Source organism: Canis lupus, chromosome 5, assembly GCF_048164855.1.
Source record: "Canis lupus baileyi chromosome 5, mCanLup2.hap1, whole genome shotgun sequence".
Lineage (NCBI taxonomy): Eukaryota > Metazoa > Chordata > Mammalia > Carnivora > Canidae > Canis > Canis lupus.
Window position 1 is genome coordinate 26,006,701 of NC_132842.1, and position 14,042 is coordinate 26,020,742.

Sequence of the window (14,042 nt, forward strand, 5' to 3'; positions counted from 1 at the left end):
AATATAAAACAACCCTCTCTGTCACCCCAGCAAACTCTTCCTCTAGACCTCTCTGGGTTTTGTGGGTGATACAATGACATTCCCAAGCTGGAAACTGGATAATCCTTTGGGCTGCCCTCTCCTCCATTGTCTGGGTTTGAGCAAGTCATGCTGATTTGTTTCTCCCAATAGTTTCTGTCATCCACTGTTGCTTTTTTTTTTTTTTTTCCGTTCTACAGAGCCTAGTTTCATTCATGTGCTTATGATCCCCAGTTGAGCGATTTAGAAAGCTCACCTCCCATTTACTCATTAATTCATTCGGTGCATAGCTGAGCACCTAATATGTGCTGTAGGCACCATACTAGGTGTTTGAGGATGAAAAGATGAGCAAAATGGATGTGGCCCGAGTCCTCAGGGAGTTCACAGGCTGGTACAGCTCTTCCCAGAGGATATATTTTACAGGACACCATCAGGTCACCTGACAAACACTCTCTGAATCCTGTATTTGTCCGGCTCAAATGCCTCCGACAGCCAACTGAAAACAAAGCAAACCGAAAGGAAAACTCTTCCTACCATTTTAAAGCATTGCATGCTAGCTCCTACCTGCTTCTCTAATCGCCTATTTTACTATTTTCTCAGCAACCATCTGGTTGAAACCAGCTGGCTGCATCCCCATTTCAGGACACTCCGTATTTGTGACTCTTTGCTTTGTTACTGCTGTTTCTTTTCCCAGAAGATCTGTATCCTCCCTCGTGAAATTTTTCTGATTGTCATATAAAAAAGTTTCTTTATCCCTTCTGAACTGAAATATTTGGCCAATTTACATAATACGTAACGTATTCAATAAAAATGTTTCCAACTTCTCATGTGATAGACTCTGTGCTAGGCACTGCGATCTAAGGAAGGGCATATATTTATATATAAGGGACCTTATATATTTCCTTGTTCATATGGGTAGTCAGTGACACAGCCGGTAATAATGATATTGTCAATACCAACAGAGTCATTTAAAAATTTTACTATTTATTATGCCAGTAATCATCTTTATTGTTCATTAAATATATTTGTTTAAATTGTGAACTATCTGCAGAAGCCTGTTTCACTTAAAGCCTAATTTGGGAATGGTGTCCCTTTACCTTGGAAGGGGAACTGGATGCACTATAATGAATTATGAGCCACCAGATGTCACTCTTGTAGATGCTAGTTCCATTGGTCTGACTCTGGATGAGGAAGGGTCTCAAATGTTGCGTTACAGTGGTAAAGTAGAATTTCCACGTATTCACTGGATACTCATGCTCCCAATATGGAGTTCTCTTTAGAATCCCTTATGTAGCTCAGCGTTGCTCCTTAAAGTTATGTCCTCCTTCCCCCTCACCCCCTCCAAAAAAAAAAAAATCATCACGACAAGCAGAGGGTTAAGGATGAATAGTCAGGCTAAATGGTGAATTTATTTTCTCTGTTGGCTTGTGTCACTGCCCTAGTTTGGTTTTATATAGTGTTATGTGAGTTTAATGTTGCTTATTTGAAAAATGAAAACAACACAGGATGCTTGAGTGGTTTGGGCCCAAAAGGAAATCTGTATTTTTGCCAGGAAGAAGGAAAACAGAAATACATAACAGAAACATTTACAAAACCTAATCCGAAAAGAAAGGTTTGTGAGGTTTAAAAATACGTACGTATACATAAAATTGAATTGTATTAATTTCTACAATGTTGGTAGCTTGTAAGTTCCAAACATCGGAGGAGGCAAATGTTTCCAAAGGTGTAAAAACCAAACCAGCCCTGGACGGGGAGAGAAACCCTCCCACCTGGTGTTTTGTCAAAGCTCAGTGGATGGCAAAACCCGAAGCCCTCCAGGGAAGCTGGAGTAGCTTTTTCTCCCCATGGGTCTGCTTTCTACGACAAAGTTGTATTAAGCAAATATGAGAAAATTATATTTAACACATAATTTTATCTTGGCAGTGTCCCTTTAAGTACAAAAGAAAATGAACAACGGAAAATTAGGAGACAAAATTATTTATCTAAGAGGCTGCATTGGCTCTTTGAATGCTGGAGCCAGAAATTATCCTTATTCTGTCCTGGCTCTCTTTACTGCGGGCTGAGTGTGCATGTGTGTGTGTGTGTGCACGCGTGTTTTCCCTTCAATCTTCTCAAGAAGTGCAACTCTGACATTGCAAATAAGGAATTCTAATTGCAAAATTATACCTTCCATGGAAACCATTTTCTACTCCTTTGCTCTAGAAGCTCTGAAGATATGAATGCTTCCACAAACAGAATGAATGAAGCCCCAATTCTCTATGGTGACAAATTCAGGAAATGGCAGGTTTTATCTTAAAGGAGTTCAACCGATACACAAAAGCTCTCATGTGCAAATAATGGAATTCTCAAATTGGGATAAATGCGCTTTTAAGAATTTTTATTTTTATCATTTATTTCAGGTAACACTTGTGGATAATATAACATAGCTTTGAATTACAGAGCAGATAAGGAAAATCTAAAAGGAAAAAAATTAGGGCAGGACTTTATTAAATTTTAAAGTATGCCTTTGCTATACTCTTATAAAGAGCCAAATAGGGTATCAAAATCTCTGGAGATCACCAGTATAATTTCTTTATCATGTTCCATTTAAAATTTAATTATGCAGTCTACAACAAGAAGAATCTCAGCTGTTTAAATAGGTCATGCAGTGAGTAACTTAACAATATTCTAAAGTTTTCCTTGTAAAGATCGTTCCTTTGATAGTCTGTTACACATCAGAACACTATATTATAAAACAAGTGCAATTTAATTCAGTCATTACGGACTCTTATATACATCTATAAAGAATGAAATGTTTTGATTTAGGTAATTTAGAGAAGTAATGAAATTCATGTTTCCGAGAGAGCTGCCCATGTTAGATGGGCAGTATCTGCATATATACTTTCTTTGGGTAATCATTATTTTCATGCTTGATAGCAAGGTCAAGGGAATTTTTTAGTTAATGTTTGGGGCATTTTGCTTTATTATTTTTCAATAATCATTCATGGTAAGTAAAAAAGAAAAATCTGGCCACTGAATAATGAATATGTGAATCAGGGGCTTGCTACACCTTCATTCCCCACCACAAGTTTCAGCCAGCATGCAACTCTAATTTCTTTATAATAAAATAACAAAGTAAACACTGCTTTGGGCACTTTACATGTATCACATCATTTTATTATCAGAACAATTGGCTTATTATTGCCCCCATTTTACAGAGAACACGAGGCACCACAGAGGTAAAGACATTCATCCAAGATCACAGAACTAGTAAATGGCTGAATTGTGATTTGAACACATGTTAGAGTTTGGCTCCAGAGCATATGTGCTGAACCATTTCACTAGGCTGCTTCTTACAATACCAAAGGTGCCTTGTCTTAGATATGGACAGTGCTAAAGTGTTGGTAAAATAATCAGCATCAACCCATCTTTGAATGGACCACTATAATACCAACCGTGTATTGATTGTTTATTGTGTGCCTGACACTGAGCTCAATGTATTATATGGTTTATCTTCTCACACTGACACTTTGAGACAGGTATCATAATTTTTCCAAATTTAGCAATGAAACACGGAGACAGACATTAACTAACCTGCTCAAGGTCACACAATGAAGAAACAGCGGACACAAGATTCTCCTAACCTCTGTGCTAACACATAGTCAACAGCAACAGCTCCAAACAGCCTAGCAATAGTCATATTAACGGTCAAATTTAGGTTAATAACTTTCCAACCAATAAGATGAATGTTTCTGGATGCCGTGTGTACAAAGCAGTGAGCAGCATGGGAAGAAGGAGTGTAGGCAGAAATCATACATCTGGTCTACCACTGGTTCTCTGGGAGAAGGCTTCTTCAGTGCTCCTTCCCTTCCTTCCTACTATAGACTGAAAGTTTGCACCCCCATTTCCCCAAATCCATGTGTTGAAGCCCTAGCCCCTAATGTGATGGAATTAGGAGGTAGGGCCTTTGGGAGAGGTAATAAGATTTAGATGAGGTCATGAGGGTGGGGTCGGTATGATGGGATTAGAAGTCTTAGATGACACACTAGAGTGTGTCATATCCACAAGAGGATATGGCAAGAAGGCAGCTATCGGCAAACCAGGACTCAGGTCCCCATCCAGACATTGAGTACTGAGTTGGCCAGCACCTTGGTCTTGGATCTCCCAGCTTCCAGAACCTTAAAAAATAAATGTTGTTTAAGCCAACAGTCTGTAGTATGGTGTTTTGTTATAGCTGACTAAGATACTTTCCAATTCAAACTTTTATGCATTCATTCAAACATCTCTTCTCTCAGATGGTCAAAGACTGATAAAAGTATTTTTTTTTTTTTCTGGGCCTAACATGTTCAGGCACTGCTGGGCACTGAGAATAAATAATGAATAATAATGGGATCTCAATGTGGTTTCCACTTAGTGGGGAAGGTGTAGAAGTCCTCCATTAAACTGCAGCATCAGTAATACAAATGCTAGGACAGGAGTCAGCACCCGGGGCTTTGTACATTAACAGAAGGAGCATAAAACCCTTCAGGGCAAAGAAGCCTTCACAGAAAAAATGGCATCTAAGATGTGTGGCTTGTTTTTTTTTATTGCTAGCAAGGTAGTGAATCTGAGAGGGAGGGTTCTGCAGATTGTAAGGTCTAGGGGTATAATGGTGTCCTATGTGGAGAATTTTAACTGCTTTTCTTTCCCCAAATCTTCTATTAATTTGCCCAGATTGCTCTTTAAAAACAGTTTAGGACATTCCCTGGATGAACAGTCTCAAAGAGAATAACAGCTCTGCAGACTGGTGTCTAAACCCTCACATCAACCAGTCATCCCCTAAGCTCCTCTTCCCACCTCTGCACACTATCCAACAATATGGTACCACTTCCTGCTGGCGTACCACCCCCGGGCCTCTGTGATGACTTTCCCTCTGTGTGGAGTGCACAACCCTCTCCACTGCTACATGCTCCATCCTGACCCATCTTTACAAGTCATGTTCAGAAGGTTGATTCACGAGGCTGTCCTTGCTTCCTCATCTTGCTGCTGGAATTCCTTAGTGCCTATTGTTTGCTTAGATGTCTTTCTATCTTATGGCATTAAACACTTTCCCCAGCACTCTGAAGAGCCGTGCCTGCTACACCAGCCTAAACTACTCCAGGGAAGAGACAATGTTCCATTTGTTTTCTACCAAAGACCCTACAACTATCCTTGGCATATAGTACTTGATGTGCCTTTGTTGAATTAATGAATAAATGATAGATTTCGTAAATGTTAAACTGGGTCAGACTTGGGTCCCAGGAAAGTTGGGGGAATTATTCTTTCTTAGGGATTATAAAAAAGACAGGATATGCTCATCAGTTCCAGATTACTTAGTAAGAGGTTGGCCTGGAAATACCAACATTTTTTTTCCTACTTTCTTCACTCCCCAGCCCCTGGAAAACAATTTTCTACTCTATGTTTCTATGAATTTGATCGTTTCATTTATTTATTTGTTTTGTGTTTTTTTAGAGTCCACACATAAGAGATACCATGCAGTAGTTGTCTTTGGCCTATTTCACTTAACATAATGTCCTCCATATTCATTCATGTTGCCAATGCCAGAACCCCTTTGTCATGGATGAATAATATTCTAGTGTATGTATGTATGTGTGTACATATGTGTGTATATACACACATCTTCTTTATCCATTCATCTGTTGACATTTAGGTTGTTTCCATATTTTGCCTATTTTGAATAAAGCTACACTGAATGTTGGAGTGTAGACATATTTCTGAGATCCTGTTTTCATTTACTTTGGATATTTACTCAGAAATGAGATCGCTGAATCATGTGGTAGCTCCATTTTTAATTTTGGGGGGGAACTCCATACTGTTTTCCACAATGGCTACATCAATTTACATCCCCATCTACAGTTCACAAGGGTTCTCTTTCCTCTACATGCTCACCAACATTTGTTATCTCCGGCCTTTTTCATGGTAGCCATTCCAACAGGTGTGAAGTGATACCTCATTGTGGTTTTGATTTGTATTTCCCTGATGATTAGTGATGCCAATCATCTTTTTATGTATCTGTCGGCCATTTGTAAGTCTACTTTGATAAAATGTCTACTCAGGTCCTTTGGCCAGATTTTAATTGGGTTATTTGTACTTTTGCTATTGATTTCTTTAAGTTCTTTTTTTTTTTTTTAAGATTTTATTTATTTATTCATGAGAGACACACACACACACACAGAGAGAGAGAGAGAGAGAGAGAGGCAGAGACAAAGGCAGAGGGAGAAGCAGGCTCCATGCAGGGAGCCTGATGTGGGACTCGATCCCAGGACTCCAGGATCACACCCTGGGCTGAAGGCAGGCACTAAACCACTGAGCCACCCAGAGATCCCCCCACCCCATTTTTTTTTAAAGATTTTATTTATTTATTCATGAGAGACACACACACACACAACAGAGAGGCAGAGACACAGGCAGAGGGAGAAACAGTGTAAGTTTTTATATTTGTTGGATATTAAGCCCTTATTAGGTTATATATATGATTTGTAAACATTTGCTCCTGTTCCACAGGTTGCCTTTTCATTTTGTTGATAGTTTCCTTTGCTGTGCAGAAGCTTTTTAATTTGATATATGGTCCACTTGTTAATTTTTGCTTTTGTTGCATTTGCTTTGGGTGCCACCAACATTTTTAATCTTCTAATTTCTTTCTTTTTAACGACTTTATTTATTCATTCATGAGAGACACACACACAGAGGCAGAGACACAGGTAGAGAGAGAAGCAGGATCCCTATGATGGGGAGCTTTTTGTAGGACTCAATCCCTGGACCCCAGGATCATGACCTGAGCCAAAGGCAGACGCTCAACCACTGAGCTACCCAGGTGTCCCTATCTTCCAATTTCTTTTTTTTTCTTCCTATCTTCCAATTTCTAAAGAAGATAGCATTTTGTATTGAAGACAACAAGAAATATTAGGTTCTTTTACTTACCAAAGCTCTCTACGGGGCACAGGCATCTAATTTAAAACCCAATGCCCATGACTGAGAGATATGGCCAATCAGAAAGTTTATTCTTGTTCTTCCACTACAAGGAATCTATTCAGTTCAAATTCCAAATAACAAAGATCAATAATTGAAGACCCAAATTCCACATGTGAAACAGTAATATAGTGACTTTTATCTCTGATAGTCACATAAACAAGCAGTTCTACTTTCCTGGCAGAGGATCTCAAATAGCAACCCTATGGCCTGTGCTGGTTCTTTAGGACTCAGGAGCTCTGTTACAGTATATTTAATACTTATATTCCCTAATCCCCTCAAAGAAGGCACAGATAAAAGATCAAGTTGTTGGATTAAAACATAAGAAAAAAGTCCAAGTTTTTCTTTCTTTACTTTAACCTTTGGCCCCTGCCTCCAATAGCTAACATCTTGTACAGCATGGCCTCTGAGTTACATACTTAATTATCTTAAGCTTCATTTACTAATACCTCATGATTCTCGAAGAGCATCCTGACCTCTGGGTGTTGTGCTATAAGAACCAGCACGCGAATCTTCATTGTAGCACTTCAACTACTTCTACTGAGGTCTAGTACACTGCTTTATTTCCCAAAGTATTTAGTTTATATTAGAAGAGTGGACTATGTTAGCAAAGAATTAAAATGCTCTCACCTTTTCAAAATTAGCCAATAATAGTACATGATTATCCTAAAGCCTCTGTTAATATAAACCTTTTTATACCTTTACTCGGCTATCCAGTATCAAGTGCTAGCTCTAGATAAGCATCATTTATATTAAAACCCCAGCTTACCATAACTAATTTAGCGCCTCTTTCCCATTTGAATAGTTGGGGATTTTACCATAATTTAATTAAAACACATCCACCCAAACCAAACACCCTTCACCATTAAAAAAAGATCTCGAAAGACGTGCTTATAATGGAAAAATTTACATCCCTACCTACAGTTCACAAGGTACAGTTCACAACAACCAATTGTTCAGATTGCTAACCTGCCCTTTGCTACAGCAAAATAAAAGTGGGGAGTCACCTGTGAGATTGAAAATGATCATTTTCACAGCTCAGGAAATAAGAAACATACATTCCATTTCCAGGACACTTCGAGACAAAGAGGGGTAGCATGAGTAGTACATGTAGCCAGTTTAAATATTTGTTTTAATCCCAACAAGATCATTGTTTTTAATATTTATAATATAATTACAATGCTTAGTGCATGTTGCTCATATAATCTAATTTTTTTTTCTGGTGACATATTATTACCGGGCTTTAATTTCAGCAATGGCAAGAATTCAAAAACACATTTTGGTTATCATTAGTAATGAAAAACAAACCTGGTACCTGTTCAAGTACCTTTCGCACATATCTCATTTCAACTTCAAAGCATTTTTAACTACCAAGACACAATCCACTGCTACATGATTTGTACATTTTCACAGAATATTATCAGCCAGTGGCCAGCTACTTTAAATTAATGCCATGTAAAGCAATTAAAGTTGAAATACTCCACCCCCGTGCAATATTTGTAAATGGCCTTTCAGAAAATTTCAAGACAAAGCCAATGAAAACCAAACCCCAAAACTGCTTTCAAATGCCACCGTCTTCCTTTCCAGCCACATATCACTAGTTAGCAGTTGCCTGAATTTTCCATTTTTCCCTAGATATTAGCATAAGCACGTTTTTATGACTAAAAGCATAAAAAACACAAAATGTCATGTTCCACTCATCATTAGCTGACAAACAAACAAAATAACTACAGGTGCCTTGTTCTAAATAGCACCAAGGTTTCCCAGGGCTCATTTGCACTTTGCCAGTGACAGGCTGGAGAAATCTCTAAAAGGGCTGAAAGCTGGACGACTGATTGAATTCTACAAGATCACACAAACCAACGACTGCTAGCAAAAAGTCTGCCGCCAACAGAAGGATTCCTCACTGACATTATTAACATTATTTCATGTTAATAAGAGGAAGAGAAATAATTGTCAATTGGATACGTCCTGAGCTGCTCTAAAGAAAGTAAAAAGATACCTGAGACCACATCAGAAGAAGCATAATTGAGAAAGACCTAACCTACTATTTATTTCTCATGTCCTAATTGTAGTGCGTTACAATGACTATGAATCATGGTTAGGATGGGATTGTCGTCATGTTTATTTTCAACATGGTGCAACATTAGAATAGCAAAATCCCATGGAAAAAAAATATAGGTAGGCTCACTGCCAAAATAACCTCCCACCAAACTGCAGGAGAGAACAGATCCTCCCTCGAGTAATAAACCAGCTACAACGGAAGATGGTTTGCAGGGAATATGGGCATTGCCTCTTGGTATTCCCGATATGACACTACTTAATAGGACCCAAGGTGCACACCAGGTCTCTCAGACATCTGAGCAATTTCTATCCGGTGATTATAGCTCCACGTGGGTTTCATCTGACAATACCAGGGTGGTCTGCTGTTCTAGAAAAGTTTGCAAGTCATTCTGCATTCCATTATTTCGGGATTAACTTCCTCACCACAAACATGGGCAGATCCACCTCTTTCTCTCTCTGAAAATGACAAATGCTTAGGTCTTCACAGCGAACTTTCTCTGGAGCGAAAGCGCAATGACAAACAAACTCAGTGTGGACACACACACACACCAGAACACACGTCCACATCTAACCTTGTAAGCCGGCATGGAGTTGAAAAGTTTCTTTGGGATGATATCCAAAGAAATAAGACATATAGTAATTTAAATATTTGGATCACAGTAAACAGTTTTCTTTTTTGGCAATATTAATTACGATCCTATAAGCAAAGATTTTCTTTACATAAAAAAAAAAAAAAAGCAACCAAATGTGCTTATCTCCTGTAACAGATGGTGACGATATGTACTTTCTCCCTATTCCTTACTGCTGTTCATTATCACATTCTTCTGGCTCTTCTTTTTCTTGTTCTTGAGATTCTCATCATTTTCATTTCCAACAGTTCCCAGGAAATACCCTGTGCCCTATTCACTCATTCACAAGCGGTTATGGAGCACCTTCAAAGACCAAGGCAAGATGCTAGGTTCTGCATACAGTGCCCACTAAAATATTTCTTAAAATACTGTTGTTCTTTTTTTCTTTCATCTAATAAATAGTGATAATCATTTTTGACAGCTAGTTGTCTATAATATGCATCCTGTTCATATCTTATTTCTTATAGTGACAAAAATATCAAAAATATATAAAGCACACTGATCAATTTATATATCGATTTCTTTTCCGAGTGAGACGATATTACTAAATATTTATTTCAGTGATAATAAGAAATACAAAAGTATTGATATTATCATCAAAACTATGATGTAAGTTCTTTAATGGAAAATAGAATTCTTTCATAACTCTCGAAGTCCCTGAATGCAATCACAATAGTAGTATACTGAAGAAAAATACAATTCATTGTGCTAATTCCCATGAATGTAATAAAGGAAGCAACATGTTTATGATTTCTGCAGAGAATATAGCTTACACATATGTCTCCAAACGCATGATATAACTAAAAAAAAATAAGGATGCTTTTTCTAAGTCATACATGGACATTTCTCTCATTACTTTTTGGCTACATATCTTATATATGACTCATACACAATTTTTGGTATTTACATAATGAAATACGAGGTCTTAGAATCTGATGCGAGGAAGAGAAAGTTACAAAGGCCTCTCTAAGAAGATACAGCATTTCCTTTGAGGTGCATCAGAAATCACACACAGAATAATCAAAGCCAGCCTGCTCACCTTGGTAGACTTCCCGCTAACTCGGTGGTTGTCTCTCTGAAGGAGAAAAAAAAGATACATACGATTAGCTTATTTTGGTAAATTATAAAAATCTGTTTAATGAAACCATAACATGCCAAGGCATTATAATCACATGTGTCAAGAAGATACTGTATATGCACCTGTTTAGAAATTTATAATTGACTCATTACATTTCTCATTAATTCCCACAAATATTTCAATGGTCACTTTCAAAGCAATTTCACACGCATGCAAAATATCTGCCTCTGCTTTCTGTTCAAAATATTAACATGTGAAAATGTACAACATACAGAAAGAAAATAGGAAGGAAAAAAAATCCCAAACCACCTTTTAGGTATTTTCCAGTTAAATAAAGCACATGTATTCATTTTTCCAAGAATCATTTAGTAACAAATTCCTTGAAGAATGTGTCTTTGTGTTGCTGATCTCTGTCACCTGAGGTTTATGAAAGAACACGTACAGCACAAATCCAACTCTTTTAGTAGCAAATTGCTGTTTTTTATTTCTTCATTATAGCATCCTACCAGGTGGGATTTTTGAAGGCACATGCTAGGATAATTCAAGTGGCACAAAAGACAAGTCACTAACTGAAAGCTTTACAGTGTGCTAATAAGAAGGATGAGAGACAAATTTCAAAACTAACTTTTTTCCTAATTGCAATATCCTATCTTTCAATCAGAGATGTGTTCTTCGGAGTTGAGAGAAGCAAGGAGTAAGAGGTAGAGATAGAGGCTTAATGATGAGATATTTTAAAAGTGGAGGTAGGTTCAACTTTGCTTTGGGGGATTAAAGGTGGAATTCTTAGGAACAGCAGTACATAATCTTCCTCAGGTCATATAATCCCTTTAAGAATCTCATTAAAGACACAAACACTTTACACGGGGTAAAATAACAATATACCCATACAGATGCAACAAAATATGGCACACAGCTGTAGATGGTCCGTGGACCTCCTATAAGTACTGTGTCAACCTTGGGTTAGGAATCTTAGCCTTAGGCTCCCAACATCTTTACTCATCCTGACCATCCAAATAAAGGGCTTCCTTCTGCAGGACTTTTCTCTGGCCCTCCCAGCCTCTAGAACTCCCTCCTACCTATTGTCTGTGACAGTACCCAGGCGCCGCAGGGACTCGCTGGTTCCTGCAGAGCCATACCACCTTCAATTAACGAAAGATTTGTAAATGAGTGAATTAATTTGAGCTCCTATAGATATATTCTCTCCTAAATAACCAGATAATATATTTTTTAAAGATTTATGTATTTATTTTAGAGGGTGTGAGCACAGTGGGGAGAGAGACAGCAGGTGGAGAAAGAATCTTAAGCAGATATGGGGCTCGATCCCACGACCCATGAGATCATGACCTGAACCAAAATCACGAGTCAGATGCTTAACCGGTGGAGCCACCCAGGGGCCCCAAAGGCCAGATAATATTAAACCTCCAGATTTTATTGCCTCAGAAATCAACTTTTGAGAGAAAGCTTCCATTTCTTTAGCAAAACCACAGTGCAAAGTTTTGTCTGCTACACTGTTGAAGGCTTTACATGTATTTGTCTCTTGTATGAATTCCCTGCCTGCATTAGAAATTTCTCTTTCCAAACAGAATGAGAACTGTGGGTACCCTAGCTAAGAGGCACCCCTCCCTTCAGTCTTCTTTGTAAAATTGATCGCAACAGGTATCTTTTAAATTCTATTTTAGTATTTATTATTTTGTAACTTGAGGCCGACATACGGGAGGTCTCCATAAATTTTTGTTTGCAAGGAATGAATTAATGAACTTTTCTGACCTTCTTGTTGGCACTGGAAGGTTAGATCTAAGTTTTAGAGCTTGATCACAGTAATAGCAGCATCCCAGGGTCAAGGTACACTACCTTTCCTTCTTTGTAATCTTTTAACTCTTTATTTTTGCTTTCCAGATTATAGGTACTTTCATATTGAGTCCCCCAGTATCTTTCTTAAAAAAATGTTGGACATACATTATAATAAATTCACTTAAATCACATAGTAGAGCAGCATTTCTCAACCTCACACAATATTGACTGCTTTGTCATAAAGGCTGTTTTGTGCACCGTAGGATGCTTAGCAGCAGCCTTGGCCTCTACCCACTAGATGCCAGTAGTACATACCCCTCTCACCCTCCACTTTGTGACAATTAAAATGTCTCTAGACGTTGCTAAATGTCCCCTGGGGCAAAACTGCCCTCAGTGGAGAAGCTCTGCAGTAGAACAACAGAACTGAAGCAACCATAATTGACTTTTTTTTTTTTTTTTCCATAATTGACTTCTGTTTCAAAACCTTACTGGAGTGAGCAATACTCTCCACTTCCCTCGGAAAAACATGGTGGCTGAGGCCTGGCAAGAATGCTCATCTCCCTCTGGCCCCTGGCACCCAAGTGTGAATGCAGACTGAGGGTATGTCGTGTTTGCTCCTCGACAAATTTATGTTAGTGAAACTCTTATTTTCAAATTTAATGAAACAAGATATAAAACCAATGAAAACTGACTGTGGAACAGTTCTCATTTCTCTGAAATCTAAGTTATCTTCTTGGGAATGAGCAAAAAGTGACAAGTAGCTTAAGAAAAACCGATCTCGAATTAGCACTAGGGGCCGGACAACCATAAATACTGGGTGACGAAAGATGTGATTTTCTCAAGTGTCTTTAAGTACCTGTCCCTCTTAAAAAATAAACTAGAAATAGGTGGTGAGTTGTAGGTGTGATTTGTGCATGAAAGACAATGCAGGACTCCACCCAGTCGGGTCTACACGCTCAAAGTGTTGGCTTTACTTTCAGAGCAAAAATGCTGCGAAAGAAAATTATGCTGTCCACATAGGAAGGAGGAGTGGGGGAAATTTATGTTTTACACAACTGTGTACCCAAAAATTTACATTAGAATCACAGACACTACTTCACAGGAAAAGTAATTTTGAGTGAACATGCATGAGTGGATGAACACAGTTTAAATGATCAGATGTTACCTAAAAACCTGATGATTCCATTGGAGCATGTAGCTCCACGGCTTCAAGAAAGAACACGGAGAGAGGAAGAACCAAACATATCTGACTGCAGTAATGGAGCTAGGACCCACCAACCCAAAACCGTTTTCAAGATAAGCAAAAACACTAGAGCTTTTAAAATAACTTGTTCATTTTTACCCATTTTCTATTGTTAATAATCTGAATCATTTGTGTTTTCATGAATTTGTACGCTTGTAAAGAAATCTTTGAGGAAAATAAATTTAGCATAATATGCTATGCTTCCCCTAGGTAATGCTCTATCAAAACCCAC

The 14,042-nt window shown here is 38.1% G+C and overlaps 1 protein-coding gene across 3 annotated transcripts in view; it reads right to left on the minus strand.

Annotated features, from left to right (window-relative positions):
• Positions 1 to 14,042, minus strand: part of CELF2 (CUGBP Elav-like family member 2) — an 815,242-nt gene that overhangs the window by 391,261 nt on the left and 409,939 nt on the right. For all 3 annotated transcript variants that reach the window (XM_072825857.1, XM_072825847.1, XM_072825851.1), the window contains one exon: positions 10,738 to 10,773. Coding sequence is in view for 2 of the 3 variants with exons in the window: in XM_072825847.1 (XP_072681948.1) it covers positions 10,738 to 10,773 (36 nt within the window). In the remaining variant the exon portion in view is untranslated. The remainder of the gene's footprint in view (positions 1 to 10,737; positions 10,774 to 14,042) is intronic.